This window comes from Poecilia formosa, unplaced genomic scaffold (genome assembly GCF_000485575.1).
Source record: "Poecilia formosa unplaced genomic scaffold, Poecilia_formosa-5.1.2 Scaffold276, whole genome shotgun sequence".
Classification (NCBI taxonomy): Eukaryota; Metazoa; Chordata; class Actinopteri; order Cyprinodontiformes; family Poeciliidae; genus Poecilia; species Poecilia formosa.
In genome coordinates, this window is record NW_006800215.1 from 100,923 (window position 1) to 120,969 (window position 20,047).

Below are 20,047 nucleotides of genomic sequence, written 5' to 3' on the forward strand. Positions count from 1 at the left end.
AAATATTCCTATATTATGCTTGAATTAAGGGCAACAAAGCACGATCCTTTTGTCTGCAGTTCTAACACCTGTCAGGTCTTATTTTGGAGTTTTACTAGGTCAGGGTGCAAGTGTTGACTGCCAAACATTAAGTTTCAAGAAGTAAACATGAATCTGCCAGTGGGCGTAATACGAACAACATCTCATTTTTACCATAGTTGTGGAGCACTGATTAAGTTTTAGAAAGTTGGTAGGGAGTAAATAATAAAGATCAGACATGGAGTTGTCCTTTCCCTCTAAATAATACTATTTTTATAATGCAGTTTGTACAGTTTTCACAAGCGACATTTTCAAGAGCATAAGCAAAAAGCTGTTCATTGACCGAAGTGCTAAGAGACTGGCTTAAAAGTGTCAATGCAAAAGTAAAAAGCAATTGCTCACTGTGTGGAATATTTATATTTCATTTAAAACATATTTGCTTGCCAGCATTTAGTAAAATCTGACTTTAATAAGCATGTTTACATTTTCCTGGAGAAAGGATACTTCCACAGGCTCCTCTGAAATGTTCTGAATTGTCAACCTTTCAACCACTCTGCTTCCTACGGATGGAGCCAAAAACACAACGTAGCATGTAAGGACAAAAAGAAAGACAGGAAAAAGGATGTTGAAGTACTTCAGATAAACATCTGTCCGTCCATCGGACGGATGTTTATCTTTTAGGAGATCAAACCATATCTCACCTACGTAAACTTGACGGAAGTCTAAGACGTTTTTGCCATTGCCAGAAGTCACCAGCAGAGGGGGCTGTACGGCGAGACATTCCAGCTTCAGGTGGAGCGTGTTTATGGCACTAAGAAGATCAAAATAGGCAATGAACAAGAACGAGAAACGTTACTTTGAAACTTTGCTGGATGAATTCATTTTGGTTCATAAGCTAGCAAAACATAAATATAACTTTTCAAAAGAAAACAAAAATGTTTATTTGAAGCTTACCATATTTTATGTTATTGTCTAGAACTGCAGTTTCTATTACTTTATGTAATCTAACATCTAGTCTGCAGAAATGGACCTTCTTTTTCTTTCTTAAGCACTCATTCACTCATTGAACCACAAACTATGAAAGCTTACAGTTCTATTACCTCCATGTTGGCTGGACATTTGCCTCTGGAGGATCTCCGTCTGACACAAAGCAGCAAACGATGTACTCTTTGTAGGATCGGCTGAAGGAGCGCAGCAACAAGTCCCTGGCCTTCCTATACAGTTCACACCTTTAAAAAAGTAAATTATTACTATGTGAATAAGGAGACTTTTACTGGGTCTCATGTTTCATGTTTCTGTTAGATATTTTTTAACAAGGGTAATTAACTTTCCAATAAAAAAACCAAAAAAACAAAAAACAAAATACAAACTCCTTTTAGCCTGGACACTTATTAAGACCATACTAATAAAAAAAAAATATATTTTGTGAGAATAAAGTAATAATATGAGGATAGTTGTAATAATATGTGAAGAAAGTTGTTGTATTCTGACATTATTCAAGTATTTTTCTTTTTTTTTCTTTTTTCTTCACCAATTGGTGTGTATACGATAAACGTTGCAAACTGACAAGAAGCAAGAAGGGGTACTGATCTACAAAATAATCGACCAGATAATGGAACGAGTAACAGCAATAACAATAAAATAACCTATCAAACAAACAAACAAAACCAAAAGACAAAAAAAGGCAAGCAAACAAACAAGGAGGCATACATTAAAATGAATACATTCAAAACAAGAATGAAACAGAACACAATAAATTGGTGTCACAACAAAAATGAAATTGATCAATGTGTGGATTAGGATATCAATTTTTGAATTATTTTTCTGTTCTCTCATTGATTAAACCAAGTGTCACAGATCATTTTGGGAAGAAGTGGAAAAGAGAGAATAAAAGAAAGCAAACCTCCTGACTACCAGGAAAAAAAATATTGTCCAATCACCATTTTTTTTAAAAACCCACATTCGTTGTAAGGTAATAAAAGGTTTTATGCATTTACTTTGTCTCTTCCCATAAAATGTGTTATTACTGATGAACGCCATTTTTATGAATTAGAAAAAGGTACGTACAAAAGTCCCACCCCTTCACATGTGGCGTCATTGAAACGCCCTAAATGTCCTCTGTAGATACCAAAAGGAATGAATTCAGTAGAATGCAGGGGGTGGGAGATATTCAAGTTTAGAAATGTCCTCTAGAGAGGACAAAAATGAACTACTTGTAGTCAGGAGGATAAATAAATAAACAAACAAACACATATGCTGGAACAAAGAATAAATAAGTAAAGGATAACTTAAAAGAAACAAAGAAAAAAGAAAAACACTGTGGCCTTATTATTAGGCTCTCCGATAATAAAGTCCTCTCCTGGTCTTTGCTTCTGCAGTGACATTAACTTAACATATTATTTCAATTTCATACTTTTATGACTTTATTATTCTTGTATTATGACTCCATGCTCGTAATATTTTGACCTGATTCTCGTACAAGTTACCTTTACCTAACACTACGTCATAGACACTTAACTCTCTTCCAAAAATCATGATTTGCTTTTTATTAGTTACTCCTTTAGTGACTGAATACTTATTTAATGCTGCTAAACAACATCAAAAGTGAAACAAAATCTTTCAGGAAGCAAACTCACCCCGGATTCAAGCCAACTCGCTCAGCTGATTTGGAGGAGGGAGAGGATATCTCCCTCCTCTTTGCGAACCCAGGTGTCCTCCTCCCTCTGCTGTGTTCAACAGCAATGTCTCTTTTCATCTTGGACAACACAACAAAAGACGTAAGGCAAGGAATACCGAAAGGCTCTGCTGGCGTGACACAGAGACAAGTTCAGAAGACGTAACCACCAACAACGGCGGGCGGTTCCTTTAGGTTGTGTAACGCCATTGATCTGCCTGAGCGACTTACAACCACAGACAGAGATAAACAAATAATGAGTAAGTGATCATTGGATGCAGACAATTAAAGCGAACAAGGCCAAAGGCCTTGCGAGAGGGACGGCAGCATCAACGCCTGCAGATAAAAAAACAATTAAAGCAAATTACTGTCGAACTTTATGACATGTTTAGGGTACAGCAGGTGAAACGAGGACAATGGAGGTTGGGTTTGGTATTAACAGTTTATATTTCAGCTCTTACGGAGAAAATCTCAACTCTCTGTTTAGAGTGTAACTCATTGCAACAGCTGCAAATATTTTTGATTTATTGCATATTCAGGCTATCGTTGAGTGAAAGACGTCAGTGGAAGTGAACACATAACAGCTGGAGGCAGAACTCTACAAGTGATGCACAGGGTCAGAGGTCAGGGCGTCAGCAGTAAAAAGGCTCACTGGCAGATAAACATATGAGCTGCAGACAGCTACTGTACATTTTCACTAATCTTCATAAAATGTGAAAATGTCATTTCATAGTTATCAGCCTGTATCTATTATTATTTTTTTTTACATTTATTTCCAGAATTATGGCAACATTTTCTTTTCTGTCATTATTTGGTCAGCAGCAGAATGCCTCAAGGCAAAACCATTACCAGCTACGACTTTCCAAACTTCAGCAATTTTCACAATATTTCATAACCCTCACACAGATGGTATTTGCTCCGTGTTTTTCTGCTTTATCCTGCCTCTTTCTTTGCAAACAAACCAAATAAACATTATCAAGATATTACATGTCTTTGTTCAGCTGGTTGTTGTTTGCATGTTTTTTTTCTTCCCCCCAACAGAATCACTTTCTCTAAAAAGTATACTCAAATATAGTTACTGTAACATATTAAAAATAATAAATTACTGTTATTTAATTATTGCTGAATAAACACCAGTGTGACCTGCTATTTAGTCACTTTTCCACCGGTTTGTTTTACATTTGTGAAGGTAAAAGAAGGGAACCGAAGCGGGTGCTCAGATGTACCTCATGTTCAGTGACTCTGCTCACTTCTGGCTCCTTCTCGCTGGTCGCCTTGGCGATACGGTGCAGACGGAGAGCCTCTTCGGTGACCGTTTTCTCCCGAAGAACAGGTCTGAACATCACCTGAACGAGGCATCTCTGTAACGCAGGAGAGAGCGACACGATCATTCCCTGTCTGTCTTTGGTGAAGTGGTGAAAAAGCTCGGTTTGCTTAAGGAGGATAAACTTTCTGCTCGCCACATTAAGCTACATTATTATCTTTATTCATGAGCAGAAACAAAAACTAAAAGAAAATGAATTGATTGTTTTAAGTTCTGTGAAGCATTTTGCCACATTACAACCACAAAGTTTAAAATATTTGATGTGGAGTAGTGCATCGCAAAGTGCAAGGGAATGATGGAGTGTTTTTCAAGATTTTTTTACAAATAAAAATCAGTAAAGTTTTCTGTGGAACTTCATGAGTCGAAGTTTTATTTTATTTTTTACTATCACCAGTCTGTTGTGGTATGTCGCTACCAGTTCTGCACACTTAGAGTCAACATTTCTTTTCCTCAGTCTTATTTTCAAAAACAGCTAAAGCTCAGTGAAAATAACACGTAAGCCTTTTTTTTTTGCCAGGATCATACCAAAACAAGGATGAACTTTAAATTATTTTATTGCAGCTTCAGCTGCATGATTAGGGTCATTGTCCTGCTGGAAGGTGAACCTCCATGCCAGTCTCATGTCTTTTTCAGCCTCTACCAGGTTTTCTTCCATGATTGCTCCGAATCTGCCTCCATCAATCTTCCCGTCGACTTGAGCCAAATTTCTGTTAGAGAAAAGCAACCTACAGAATAACGCTACCATCTCCGTGGGTATAGTGATGGGTGTGGTGTATTCATGTTAATGCATGCTTTTAGTATCCTGCCACACACACTAGATTTTAATTTAGTGTTATCAGAGTAAAGAGGGTTGAATTCTTTTTTGCACCTTGCATTTTAAAGGTGCTATGAAGTGACATTACAATAGAATGTATTGAAGTTTGCGGTTGTAACGTCATAAAATGAGCTGAAGTTTAATTTGAATGAAATAATTTGCAAGGAAACAAAAAATTAAAGGGATAATTCTTTTTTTAAACTTGCAAAAGTAGTTATTATGTTAAGTTATGGAAAATAAAAGCTCATCACCTAAAATTAAATTGAGAATAGTGCAAAAAAACAACAACCCCAAAACAAAACAAAAAAACAAATTGTCCTTCATTTTCAAATTTGAAAAGTCTCCAGCAGAGGGCATCAACAGACTACAGAAGCGTTCAGCTTTGCAGCAGGACTGTGCAAAATTGTTTACAACTGTGTTGTGACAAGATTACCAGAATCATCTTCCGCAGGCTGAAAATTATTACGATAAAATCAAACTGCAAGTTCTTCTGAAGGCTTGGTTTTCTTGGTCAGTAAAATGAGAGGTTAGGCTGAAAAGCCTGGAGGAGCTGTCTTACTGCATTTTTCAGCAGCTACTTCCCCCCCCCTACCATAAGCTATCAAAATCATGTTAAAAAGAAGACAATACTGCAAATGAATTCGGCATGGCCTCACGAATGTAAACTTATACCATTGCTTATGGGCCAAAGTTCATTGTGTGCCGAAGTCCTGAAGGAGATGCCAACATGCACCTAAAACCTTTGCATTGCATGGATGTGCTCATACAGAAAAAAAAAAAAACTACCCTCACCTAAAACATCCTTTACATTTACAGACAAACACAACAGATAATCTCATCCACCTCGCCAGGGAGAAGGCGTCCGACTGAAGGAGATATGCTGATGTCGGAATCTTTTGGTAAGCTGAAGCAGAACAACCTGGGAGCTTCAACTGCTGAGATAACTTTGAAGAGTCGAGTTGCAGCTTCTTTATCTTGGTAGTTAGTCAGGTAAATCGTGGCGGTGGATTTGTCACCTACTGGCGTAGGTCTGAACTGAATCAGAGAGTGGGACAGCACCAGCGGTGGATGAAAACCCACACCTCGACAAGGCAGCACAAAGTCTCTGATGAAACATTAAAAAAAAAAAAAAACAATTTAAAAAGACATTTATCTTTCTATAAGCAAACATGTGGGACAATCACTCAAAATCAGGAAGGGAGTAAAAATGAACCTGTCAATTCCAGATTTGCAGCGGAGTTGGAAATTATATTCTATAGGTTTTTTAGGTCTGAAAATCAGGTCGAGCTCCAGGGTCTCTTGAGGAAGCAGAGTGCCGAAGCCATCGTAAGGTTGGACCTCAATATACTGCAGAAACAGAAGCAAAGACTCAGACTGAATGAGCTGGAAGCATCTACATTTGATTCATTGGAATAAGAGTCTGAAATTATGATAAAGACATTCGCTTTCAAAGGAGGGAATCTGCATGCATGTTTTTCATAAGTTGGCTATAGCAATTGTTAACCACCATCTTTACAGATTTTTTTAAATAAAGTTGTTCATGCGGAAAGGGAGGTCTTTACTTTGGTTTGTTATGCAATAAAAAAGAAAAAAAAAATATTTTAAATACACATGTCTTATTTTTTATTTAAAATTTTAAATGTCCAGAATACTAACAGAAAAGTCAGTAGAAATTAGAGTTCCGAGTGGATACGTTAAACTTTTCGCAACCGGAGAATCCAATATGGCCGACTTACGTGTTGAAGCAGCATGGGGCAAAATGGTTTTTAACTTGTTAAATCTTTCACACAAACACAGCCAATCAAAATCTCCTTTGGAGAACAAGTTGGTGCTACGTTTAAATGTACAGATTGCAGAGAAGTAGGTTGCTTTTAGCTAGAATCTGTAACAATAATTAACATGGTCTCTGATGATATCAGAGAACCCTCAGATTTCAAACAACAAATATCTTTCTCAAATCACAATGTAAGAAACCAGTAGAACCGTAGTTCACTGTCATCCACTACATTATGTTAATCTAGCAAATTACTATTGATTTTTTATTTATTTTTTGTACCAGTCAGAGCAATCTAGTGGTATTTCTTTCACAGTTGTTTCAGAACCAACAAGCCATATAAACTGACATACCTCAGGAACCGCCACAAAACCAAAGTCTTGAGGCAGGATGGACATGTTGGTGAGGCGAACAGTGGTTCTGACAAAATGGTAGATAGAACAGTGACCAAAGTCCACCTGGATCTGGTCAAACTGCAGGTCTGAAGATGTGACAATAGCATGGATTGTGTATTTAGCTGGAAGCACCTAAAAAAAATGCAAAAGGCTAATTTTTATTTATGGAAAACATGTTGTCAACTTTACTTTGGAACAATTTAGCGTCGCTCGAGTCAACACATTTTCATTCCAGCTTTTTCTTTTGGATCTTTATTTTATTTTATTTTTTTACCATCATGCAAATGTTAACATACGGTATCTCAATATAGTTTGACTTGCAGGAAACAAATTCTTTGACTGTCCTTGAACTTTAATCACTTTTCAAGTCTTGTTCATGAATTGTTAATAGGATGACATTAATGAAACATGGAGAGAAAGAACACATAGTGGACAGAAGTTTCTTATTTAAATAAATATGCACAGTATCCAGTGAGTCCATGTTTAACTTTAGTCGTTCTGCATTAGATAAATCTTTTTTTGTGCATTTTATGGATGTCTGTCATAATTGGGCAACAACATAATGTGTGGTTTTTTTTCTTGAGTGTATTAAACGTACAGTTCTAATGAGCTGTGAAAATTGAAATATAAGCACCAGATGACAGGGACCTCACTTTCTGCCTCTTACCCAAAATGTTTCCAATGCTCTAATTAAGTTAGAATACAGGATATAACATTTAAATCTAACAACACTACAAATTTTGCAAGCGTATTTTCAGTGCTGTAAAAATGTGTAGCGTCTTACAGATTCCTTTTGGTTTTTGTAGTTTTGGAACACCGACATGTTCAGGTCACACAAATTTTAATTATTTAATTCTTCAAACAAAATACTGCAAAAATGAATATTTATCTCATCAAGGAAAACAACAACAACAACAACAACAACAACAACAACAACAACAACAACAACCTAACCCTCTGTTAAAAACTAACACCCTTATGTCAAAGATCATCTCCCAGTGTCTTGATCAGATTTAGGTTAAGGCTTTGACTACACCACTCAAAAATAGTAAGGTCAGTGTTCCAAGAAGCATATGGTCAGCATTACAGAAATATATGGATTCAACTTTTTTTCTGTCTCATAAGTGGGGGAATAATTATACATATGCTTGGGACTAATCTAGGAGGAGGATTAATAGAGATTTTTTTTTTGCCCCTGTAAATAGCAATCACAGCAGAATTAGAAAATAAACTCCACAGCATGTTGGCAAAAATGAATCACTGCAACATGGTGAGACAGTGAAGCCTGAAAAACCTGACTGTTTTGAGTTTAATCAATAACGGAGCTCTAAAGCACTAAACTGTGGTCATGTTTAGAACTGATTTTTTATTTTTATTTTTTTACATTTAGTAATAATTAAACAAGTAAAATTAACAAAATGTCTTTCTTCTCCTTGTTTTGACTCAAGATGGCTTCCTCCTGAGTCATGTCAGTACTCAGCAGAGGGCCGTGTCACTGTGGCATTTCTTGCCAGCTGCTGTGTTGTGTGCTGACCAAACGGTGAGCGCATGAATGTGTGTGACTGTTTCTGACGGTTCAATGCCAGGAACTCAGGGCCTGAGGCTGGGGGCAACAGCTTTGATGCTTCACAGGAACATCCTGGCTGAGTTTTTGGCTCCTTTTCGGTGCCACATACACCTCAGTCCTCTCCTCTTTTTGCCCTTGTAGAGAAATGGACCATTGGTTGGCTGGCAAATGAGAGCAAGGTGACGGTTTGGCAAGAAATGGAACCAGATTTAGATTTGCTCAAAAAAAAAAAAAAAAAAAAAAAAAAAACAGAAAAAAGCTGGCAGAAGCAGTGCACAAATGTTTCAACGGCTGTTCTGGGCTATTTTCTTTTATATAAAGGCAGCAGTTCACAAATTTCGAAATACTAGACAAAATATAATATAAAAATTTGACTCAAGCTTCAACTTTACAACTTTTAAACGGCCACCACGATCTTCAGTAACTCTTTTTAATTAATGAGTTATAGCAACATTTTATTTTCCTTTGGGATTATTCAAGTATTTTTGAATTGAATTGAACTGAATTTAAATTGTCTATCCAAAAGACATATCTGACCTGACCTACAAATGAAAAGGTTTAGTAAGTAGGCAGATTCACAACCACATTATGTAGCCTGTGCCATTCCAATCGAAACCAGAAGGATGCAGTTAGTAAAATAATCTCTGCACTCTGCAGGCAGAAAGACAGCAGTTGTTACGGTAACAGTGCTCTGAATTCAGACTGCACACTGCTTTACAAACAGAATATAGAATTAGTATGGAGCAAAATCAAACAAATTTAGATGGAAATACAAAGAGATTCAATCCAGTTTCAGAAGACAATCACTGCTGGTGTCATTATTTGCCTCAGCTTCACTCACTATTGCATTATGCATCATGTATTAAAATTAAACAAATTATGTTGATCATCTTGCAACTCAAATTAAACTTGAATACTTTAGAATTTATGCCAAAATCAGCCAACTCACTCGTCCACCATATTTGCTAATGCCAGCTGACCAGCTTGTGATGTCAAGTACCTGCTACATATTAAGCTGTCATTTTTCTTCTGGGTGCTACTCAGTGCATTTTTTGTTACGTGCTTTTGTTGAAATCCGTACTACATGATCCAGATATGCGTTTTTTATTGTCAGTGTGTATTTGCGAGCGAAAAAGAACCTTAGCTGGATATTATCTTTAGCGACTCAAACTCAGCGACTCAAACTCCAGTCGTGCACTTTTCTCTCTTTCCTTTACAGGCTGTCACAGATGGCACAGCAGAATAAATGCAGCTAAGAAATCAAGTAACTATGTTACTTTCAGCTGTTATAAAAAAATGCTGTATGTATTAAACATGACTTAGCGGAAATTTAACTTCACAGTTTGATGCCTCGAAATTGGCCTTTGTCACTTTAAGAATCTCCTGCTCTTTCCGACACTCCGCCTTCAGCATGTCATCACAACAATGCTATTATAATGCAAAACTCAAAAAAGTAGATTTTAGATAATACCCTCCATTTCATGCATTATGTAAATGCATTTCAAAAACCCTAATTAATTTTGAAAAAAAAAAAAAAAAAGCACTTGGTGACATTTAGCTTGGGCTGAAGATGATGAAAAAGGAGATGGGGAGCTGCAGCCATTAGAGGAAGCATTTCATCCTTAGAAACAAGAAGGTGAAGGCCTCATTAAGCAGGGATTACTGTGTTTATGGAAATAGTGGAAGGAAGCCACACAAGAAGCTTTCAAACTGCTGCTTTACATTTAAGAAACAGATTTTTTTTAAGTATTAAAATGATAGTTGTCAGAAGTTTTCTTTTAAATTATTTATGTTTTTTATTCAGCAGAAGAAGCTACTTATTAAAAATATGTATTTTTAAGTTCATTAAGGCAAACTAGAAATGAATAGCAATCCTTTATTCTAGATAACATCCAAATGAGAGATTTTTTATAACATGTCTTTATTTAATTAAGTTCACACTTCTCTTTAGGCTTATCTCCAGACTCCCATGGTGAAGAAACAGAACTGTTTAGATTTTTTAAAGCCCTAATGGATGTGGATTATTAATAATAAAGTACGCAAAAAGTTGTGTGATTCTAGGAAGAAAAAAAAAACCCAGGATGTCTCTAAAAACAATGTGGAAAATGTTCAGCCTTTTGTCATTATCAGCCTTTTCAAAAAGAAGAAGCTACACGCATTTGGCTGCTGCATGCCCATTTGAAGCAAATGAAGTCATTTTCAGTGAAACAATGTGGGGTAACCTTTATGCTTGGCTTATTAGCTCCTGTGGAGTATCTGGGCCTGGAGGGCGTGAGATAATTTTAGCCTGTTACCAGCAAAATAGGTTACAACCTTCAGTGATGCTGCTTCTGTCAAAAAGTAGGACTCAAGCACCGCCACACTTACATGGAAAGTGCACTTTCCTCAGGATCACAAGGAGGCTTCCTGTGGAACGAGCAGAACATGTAAAATATGATACAAACCTGCCCTGCTACTTGCACTGTCATTGGAACCTCCAGGACGCCCGTGTCACTGTCAAAATACTTCTGAGCGTCTTTGGGCAGCGATTGTCTAAGGAGAAGTCAGAGAAAGGGAAAAAAAAAAAACAGTGTGAGAACAGAGTCGTTTATATAAAGCAACGCTTTTAATAGTCACGAGCGAATCAGTGCAAGAATCTAAAAAAAAAAAGCTCAGAAACAATATAGGCGCAACAGTGACTTTACCAAAATATGTTTTTCTTTACAGATGCCAGATCTCAAAAGTCAAAAAAGCCAAGAGCCGCTCGAAGGCTTTGTCAGGGTTAGATTCAGATTCAGACCCTGAATGGTTACTGTAACCCACGACTGCTAAGATCGGATTGCCAGAGAAAGCAGGGGAGAGATGAAGAGTGCGCCTCCACACTACTGTAGGTTGTAGCCATGGTGATGAAAGACGTAAGTATGATTCAAAGAGGACACAGGCTTATGTAAAACTCCTTTCCCTCAATATCAGCAGGAGTTGAGTGCTGCTCTCATGATAACATATACACTGGATATATATTTAGAATGCTTGCCTTACATTTATCCACCAACTCTCTTTTTTTTTACTTGAATAGTTTATTTTCAGATTTTTTTATTAATACAAAAGTGACAACAGCAGGAGTAAGACAACACTAACATACTACCAACCAGTGGTACGTCATATTAGCATGTAACAAACCAAATGTTGGAAGAAAACAAAAACAAGTGTGATTTATAAAAAGCACGATGTACATATCCTGGTGTATCACATCGATATCATGGCAACCTTATCTCATAGTAACAGAGCAGAATAACGCTACTCTGTGAATGACATTGTATTTAAAGTGCTTTATAAATAAAGTTGGTATGGTATGGTATGGTATTCAAAAAGGGAGACCAGATTCTACTGTACTTTTTTGCTGAAACTCATAGGCTACATCTAAATTATTCCATTTGTATGTGATTCATTATGTCTCTGATCGGATAAAAGCGGAGGGTTCAGTGTCCTTCCAGGTCAAGAATATCACCCTGTATCAGTGAAGCAAAGCAGTAATGTTAGATCAGTAACATGTTCTCGTTACTAAACGTTTGCGTATTTAGCAACAATATGGCTGTTAAATGAGCAGATTTGCACTTGTTATTGATGAAGATAAAGAAATTATTGTATGAGTTTGTTGGCTGCACAGTGGCGGCGCAGTAGGTAGAGTTGTTGCCTTGCAGCAAGAAGGTCCTGGGTTCGATTCTTGGCCTGGGGTCTTTCTGTATGGAGTTTGCATGTTCTCTCTGTGCATGCGTGGGTTCTCTCTGGGTACTCCAGCTTTCTCCCACACTCCAAAAACATGGCTGTCAGGTTAAATGGCCTCTCCAAATTCTCCCTAGATGTGAGTGTGTGTGTGCATGGTTGTTTGTCCTGTCTGTCTCTGTGTTGCCCTGCAACAGCCTGGCGACCTGTCCAGGGTGTCCCCGCCTCTCACCCAGAGCGTTAGCTGGAGATAGGCACCAGCAACTCTCACAAGGGACAAGAGTGTTAGAAAATGGATGGATTGCTAGTTTGTTTTGCTTGGTTTTGGTGAAATCTAAAAAAAATAACTTATCAGACATGTATGTAATTACTAAACTGGTTTTTCAAAAAATTATCTATTTAGTTACTTGAATCCATCCAAGGCTAATGAAATAAACATAGTTTCTCTGTGAATAATAAAAAAAAAGCATAACAGTATAAGTGAATAGAGGTAAAGCCAAGTCTTTTTGTTAGGACAACAAAAAATACAGACCTGAGACAAAGCTAGGAAGATAGCGTCCCTATAATCACGCAAGGTGTTGCGAGACCAAACCATATGACTAATGGTGGCTGGTGATTGATTGCACCAAGGGCAGTTATCATCCAGGGTATCATATCTTTGCCAATTTGGCTCTAAGTAAATTAGAACAGTGATGCCCTTTAAACTGCATTAGGCAGTGACGTACAAGTAGAGGATGAGTGAATACGATTGATGTCAGACTCCCAGATCTTGTATTCCCAAATCATCTTTCCAAGTCCTCCCAGGGAGTGAGAGACTAGCATGAAGCAAGGAGTTGAATATTCGTGAAATATTCAACTCCGAGCTTGCAGGCGATCCAATATTAAGAGTTCCCTTTGTGCTCTTAATTCTGTCTGAAGTCTAAAAAACTGTTAAATGTTTTAGAGATATCCAGCCGGCGTTACTGTCATACGAAGCAGCACCTTTACAGTGGCATGGACAGGTTTGTGTCTCACATTTTCCATTCCTCACTGATACTGGAAACCTTCTGTTCAACAACAACAACACCTCAAAGCCAATAAGGTCACTGCCTCTCCTGGCAAAATGAAATCTCTGTAATTATGCAGTCATTTTTTTCTCTCTCTTTCATAACTTGACCAATGAGCACAGAGGGTACACTTAAAGACGCACTGTTGTTCTGCCCACTAATAGCGTCGCTGCTGGAGAGTCACTCTTGAATTAGCTTGGCAGGGCCGAGTGGAAAAGCCTGGTGGGGCGTCACCAGGCCCATATGTTCAGAGAGAATTTGTGCTACAGATTTTCCCGGTGTCCTGCACAGATCTGTCTTGCGTGCTCCTCTTCTTGATTCCCAGATTATCCGCATCAAGTCTCGGGGTTTTTTAGTCTTTTAATGATATGTTTAAGACTTGTGGAAGGTACAAGTCTTAAACATACAAGAACTGGAATTTCAGAAGCACAAAACAAACACGTCTCCAAAGTGTATCGCAGAAACCCATAAAATATCCACGTTACTCGGCAAAATCCTGTGTAATCCGAAAGGTTAGGACCATTTGTGATGCATAATAAAAATTAAAATAAGCATTTATCAGAATAGTGCCTCTTTTCATGTGATTTAAATAATACTGGAATTTATTTTACCGTTAAAAAATTGATTATGAAGAGGATTATAAACAGATTTTGATCATTGCTTGATTGAGAGTTAGAAATTACAAAAAATAATGAATAGCTAATGCCATTCATAACCAAACTAGCCATTTTGGTTGTGTCTTTCTATCTCCTAAGCCCTCTAAAAGTTTCTAGTAGTGACGTAAGCAGTGTGCCAGCGGCAAAAAGCACTGGAGAGTCGTTCTCTGTAATCTGTAATAAATCATCCTTGTAATCTCCCTTTTATCAGCTGGGAACCGCCGGGGTTGGCCCCGCTGCCTGCTCTTCAGAGATTACACCTAAACCGCTCAGACAAGCAATCCCATTCAAAGGATCCCGTCATCAGGTTTACAGAGCAAAAAGAAGGAAACGGCGATCTCTTCATGCATCAGATTGGGTCGTTGTTTGCAAACCAGAAATCCAGGATCAAATGAGTTGGATCACATGGGGAGGAAATAAATCACACAGGCTGAAAAAAACACATATAGTGGCTTACAAAGAAAAATCCAAAGTCTACTGAACTTTTTTTTATTTTTTACACTGGAATCTAAATGTTATAGACCAACATAAAAGAGCGTATCACAGGGAAGCTAAAGAGGTTTGTTAGAAAAAGTGAGTGAACAAACGGCATTATGAAGACCAAGAGACAGCAAACAGGTCAAGTTGTATTAAAGTTGAACTTAAACTATTTTAATGGGAAGAACAGGCAAAACTACTAACCTTTAAATATAAAAAAGCGATAGATCCTCCCCCCTCCTGCCCTCCTAAAGACCTGTATCTTTAATTACAATGAAAGGTGGTTATACAAATCATTGACCAAAGAGAGTTGGGGTATTTTAGCAGCTACCAGTAGCCTCAACCACCTTAAGTCACAGAAGATGTCAAATGTTTGACTGAAAGAAATGTCCAGACCATCAGTTCCTGAAACCATACCACAAAAACCTCATAAAAGTGCACAGGAAGTCACCGCAAACTCCGCCGGACTGCGGTAAAAAACAATTGTGGGGTCCAAATGACCCCATCTCTTAAGACTGAGGGAGAGTTAATGAAGTTTAAGAGAAAGATGATTCTCCTTAAAAAACAACAACAAAAAAGAGAAGTCCATAAAGTATCAGCAACAGCTGCTCCACACAGCAATAAAAAACCCGTCAATTTAATGATAAAATTATAATGAAACACACAGCGATTCAATCAAAATCCTAGCAGGGAATAGCAGCGTGTGAGATGGTGCTCTGGATACTATGAAGAAGAAATTGTGTAGTGCACATAACAGTGCTTTGGATGTGTGAGGGAAAAGTGTGGGCTGGCTGGTGACAAATAAAAGTGGAGGAAGACAGGGAGAGAAGGGATGAGGCAAGAGAAGGCAGCTGAACGATGTGGGTAGCTCGAGCACAAACCCCTCACAGGAGGAAACAAGAGTGTGCTCACTCTCTCCCAGAAGCCTGAGGAGGGCAGAGAAGGCGCAAACACCTGTGTGAAGAATGAAAGCTATGAGTCATTTCAGAATCCAGATTTAACAGGGTGCGTCTCTGTGTGTGTGGGTGTGTGTGTGTGTGTCTGTGGAAGCGTGTGAGCGTGTGAGCGTGGATGTGACAGTGAGTGGAACCAGTGCAGATAATGAGGATTTGGAAATCCAATCGTGCTCCGGCTGGGAGAACTGGTGGTGCCATTTTAAATGACACACTGCCTCTGCATAAAACAAAAGCAAAGCGAGAAAAAAATTAACAGATCGGAACAGAAGATCCAACCATGACAGAGGGAAAGGAGGGACACAGCCGGCTGATGTGCTGAACACATTATTTATTTTCCCTCCTCAGACTGTATGGTGCCAAATTCTATTTTGGGTAAAGGATGCTCTTTTGGTTCATGAAGGTCCTTTTTTCTTTTAATTGTTTCTAAATCTAATTCAAATTTGTTGTTTCTCACTATCGTCCTTACTGCTGAACTGCAGACCAAAGCTTTTATGTTCCTGATCTCCCAACTGATTAAGAGGCTGTATGCCCTCAACATATGGAGAGAGGCACACTCATATGTTCTTTCAGGTCTTAATGGGTCCATGACCCACAAGATCCCTCAGCATAACTTACTGCCTTGTTTTCTCAAGCCCTATAAGACTTTAACCTTTTAATCTGGATAAAGAAAAAAAAAACATCCTTACCATTACTTTCCATCCCTGTGTGTTGATGTACGACCTATGAATTTAAGTAATCAGCCTCCAACGTTATCCACCAAAACACACAATCAGGTTTTGCGCAGCCATTATTTTTTTTAAATCATTGAATATTTTTGCAGCTTGCTAAATATTTTTGAGCCATGTCATCAAGTGGTTGATTTATCACAGGAAATTACCTTCATGGTGAACGTGAGACTGAACTCATTTCAAAATGTAGGGCAGATAGCGTTAGCTTATCATTACTCAAAAACCTGCGCGTCTGTTTAAGAATGTAGCTGTTTGTGTCAAGTCTTAGATTTCTGGATGAAAATTACAAAGCTATGCATGTTTAAGGTGAACACTGTAATAGCTTTCCTAGCCCTGATTACTTGATAGAGAAGGCTACAAGGCTGTCGTGCAGCAGTTGGTATTTTGTGAGGAGAAGCTATACGCTGTGGTAAAGAAAAACAGGTAAAAGCACTGGGAGTTGCCGTATTCTCCCCAAACATGTGCAGGTTTTCACCAGGTTCCCTGGCTTCCCACCACTGCAGTCAAGAAAAATCATGTAAATTGTGTAGATTGGCCACTAGAAACTTTGCGGGACAGTGTACATGCATGATGGTTTGTTATGTGTTGCTCTGTAATAAACTGATGATCTGTCCAGAATTTTGGAGTAAAGCAAGAAAACATGGATGGGTAAGTAAAGAACTACTCTGCTAAGTCTTTCATAAGTGGACATAAATATATTTTTGTTCTATTCAGACATATAGTGCTTTGCTGAAGTTGCAACCACAAGCTTTAATGTACTGAGATTGTATTTGATAAACTAACACAGTATTTGAAATTTAAGGGCGATGATAAGTGGTTTTTAAAGTTTTTACAAATAGCTAAAGTAGTCAATTCTCTTTACTTTAACACCCCTGAAAAAAGTAATCAGGGCTACCACTCTGTAATAATTAGCTAAGTTCCTATCAAATCATTTCATAAAATATTATTCATGACATTTCTTGTTCAAGACAACTTCAGATATTATAAAAGGCCAACAGTTGCCAGAACAACAACAAAGTGCAGTGAAGTGGGTCTGGAGACTTAGATTACATAAGCAGAATCAGGGCCAGCAAAAAAAAAAAACAAAAAAAAAAACTGGTGGATGGCTGAATGCTACGAGAAGTTTCATAAAAACAGGGAGGGACACGATGACTGTGGAGAAGTAAAGCAGCTAACACACACAGAAAGAAACCCAAAAAGTACAGTTAAGGGTGAGAGGCCAAGAAAAAGACAAGCGTGAGAGTGTGAGGGAGTGGGAGAAGACAACGCAGGAGGCAAAGGCAGCCAGAGTGAAAAAAAGTGTGATGCACAGGGAGTAGGGAGGGGGTGGAAACTGTAGTTATGTTAGCGCATGTGAAAGACGCACCATCACAGCAACAGCAGCAGCAACAGCAGCAGCACAAGTAAAGCTGTCCTCTAATCCTCGCATTAAAACCTCTGCTGATTCAATATGACAGATTACTGACATTTTCCCACTTTCCTCTCGAGTTCCCCTGCTATTTGACGACTAGTGCGTGTCGCTAACAATCTGTTTGAAGTGGAGGGAAAATTTTCTCATCGTTTCCAAAAAACACATCAGCCCAGCTATTGATATACAAAGCTGCCTAACTATGAAAAGGGGAAAAAGAAAATAAAGAGGGTGGGCAGAGGAGCGCCCACACAGAGGTTTTTACATTTTGCACGCCTCTCACATTCACCCTGGGGGTCCCCTGTCCGCTCTCCTGGCTTTCAAACTGCAGTCCACCTCCTGCCACTCCATGTAAATATAGAGCCTGGATTGCTGTTGAAAGAATTAGCAGGTCCTTCAAAGTCATTAGACGCCATTATCAGAAGCCTTCACGGCTCTGCTGTGATGAAGCCACTTTTGTATCCTCTGTCTGTTGGTTAGATACAAATGCATGAACTTTAAAAACTGTAAGACTTCACTGCTAGCAGATAATCACCTAAGGGACCCAACTGTAGTCAACAGTCATGGATCAAGGTATGATAACAATAAGTAAAAAATCCACAGTTTTTTATGAACATAACATATGAAAACAACAGCACATAACATGATGTCTGGTTCCAGTATAGTCGGTCTGACTTGGAAAGTACAATAAATTCAGTCCAACCTTCTTTTTGCCAGCTGACTGTTCATATGCAGCAACAGCTGGGGGAGGGGCAGCAATGTGTTATTAAATGCTACACCCTAGACAGGGCGTTCCCTAGTGTGTCACATCCTCTACCCTTAGCTTTGAGGGCGTTTCCTAACATGTCATTTCCTTTAGCTTTAGCTTTGCAACTAGCAAAAAGAGATAGAAGGAAAAACACAGAATTATTTATTCTCAACAAACCCAAAGGAAACTCCAGTGCTTTCTTTGGTACCCCATTAAAAGTACTTTAGAGATGATTTTGAAACTTGTTTAATACCGATAACCCCAGGTCTACTAGCCAAAACCAGCAAAGTAAATTAACACCGGATGCCCATGGCCTTTTATCAACTTCTAATTAGTGGGGTTCTTTTTTATGTTTTTTAGCCTGGAAAAAAATGTATATCAATATGTTAAAAGTAGTAACTTGAGCTGTACTGCAGAAATTAGCCTAAACAACAACAATAATTAGGCTAGCTAGCTAGCCATTTTTCAACCACAATTTTGACATCTTGTTTTTAAGTGGATGGTTGTTAATATTTTACTTTTTATAACCACTTTAACATGTTATTTAGATGAAAGACAGCATCAACACTTTACGGTGGTCCTTTGACTGATTTTTTAAAATATATTTATCACGATTTAAACTACTGTACTTAGAACCTGAGATTAAAGTAACAACTCAAGAGTCTTTTGGCAAAGAAAATCAAAAGTTGACAAGTAGCTACATTTTAAGATTTAAAATTTAAAGGTTTACAATTTTACAACAAACTTTTTTTGATCTCCCAAAATAAAAAAAACTTTTAAAATATCAAAGAATCCAAGCCTGAGGACTGACGCCTGAGTTTCCTCTGAAGAGCAAAACACTTTGCACTTTAATAGAAGGTCAACAGAATCTGAACAGCTTCCCTTTATAATAAGATTATCCGTGCTTCAGTGGATCCATTAACATTGCATCCTCTGTGTGTCCTTCCTTACCTTGGGATGAATTTCAGCTGGGCATTAAAAGTTGACAGAGCCTGGATGAAGCCACGTATTGGTATAATCTGCAGGTGTTTCCTCATCTCCGGGCACACGTCAAAGGTCAGTTTAAAAGCTCTGTTTTCTCTGTCATGCAAAAAAAAGTGTACAGTTTCATTAGACGGCTGCAAAAAAAGTGCTTTCAAGGTGAGAGACTGATTATATATGTCAATCTATGTAGTTTATGAAATCGTTAAAACCACAGAAATAGAAATCAAACACCTATGTAGCTTATGAAATAAAAACAAAAAAACAACAACACAGAACTAGAAATCAAACATCTGCCACATGAAGTGATATGTACTAGGTCAAAAATCAAATAATTAAACAAATATATTTTATGATTGCAGCGTACTATAAGGATTTATTAAAAATAAATAAATCTTTTATAGGTTGATAAAAGTCCATCGTCTGTTTTCAGACGACGGACTTTTCTTGATTGGCACCAATGTACGTTGCCTTGTAAAGAATATGATCTTCCAAGTTCACATCGTTTTCAGACATTCAAACAGATGGTCGCAATAAGTCAAATGTCTCTTCGTTTTAAGAATTCGCAAAGACATCCGAGCAGGGAGAACTGTTTCGTGAAGGTGGGATTTGTACACATTTGTGTCTGCTTTCATCTTCAATGACACACAGACGAGAGAGGAACCCCAGAATACACCGACAGAGGTTTCCGATTTTGACTCCCCTCCCTCAACCGAACTGACCCACTTAAACGGCCGGGTCAGCCAGATGCTTGCTTCCTCGAGGCGAGGGCTAGCAGG

The 20,047-nt window shown here is 38.1% G+C and overlaps 1 protein-coding gene across 3 annotated transcripts in view; it reads right to left on the reverse strand.

Moving 5' to 3' along the window:
* The window catches only part of cfap74 (cilia and flagella associated protein 74), a 62,151-nt gene that overhangs the window by 13,836 nt on the left and 28,268 nt on the right, over window positions 1-20,047 (reverse strand). For all 3 annotated transcript variants that reach the window (XM_016681305.1, XM_016681306.1, XM_016681307.1), the window contains exons 22-23: window positions 19,239-19,367; window positions 11,011-11,098 (exon numbers count right to left, since the gene is read on the reverse strand). In XM_016681305.1, the coding sequence (XP_016536791.1) occupies window positions 11,011-11,098; window positions 19,239-19,367 (217 nt within the window). The remainder of the gene's footprint in view (window positions 1-11,010; window positions 11,099-19,238; window positions 19,368-20,047) is intronic.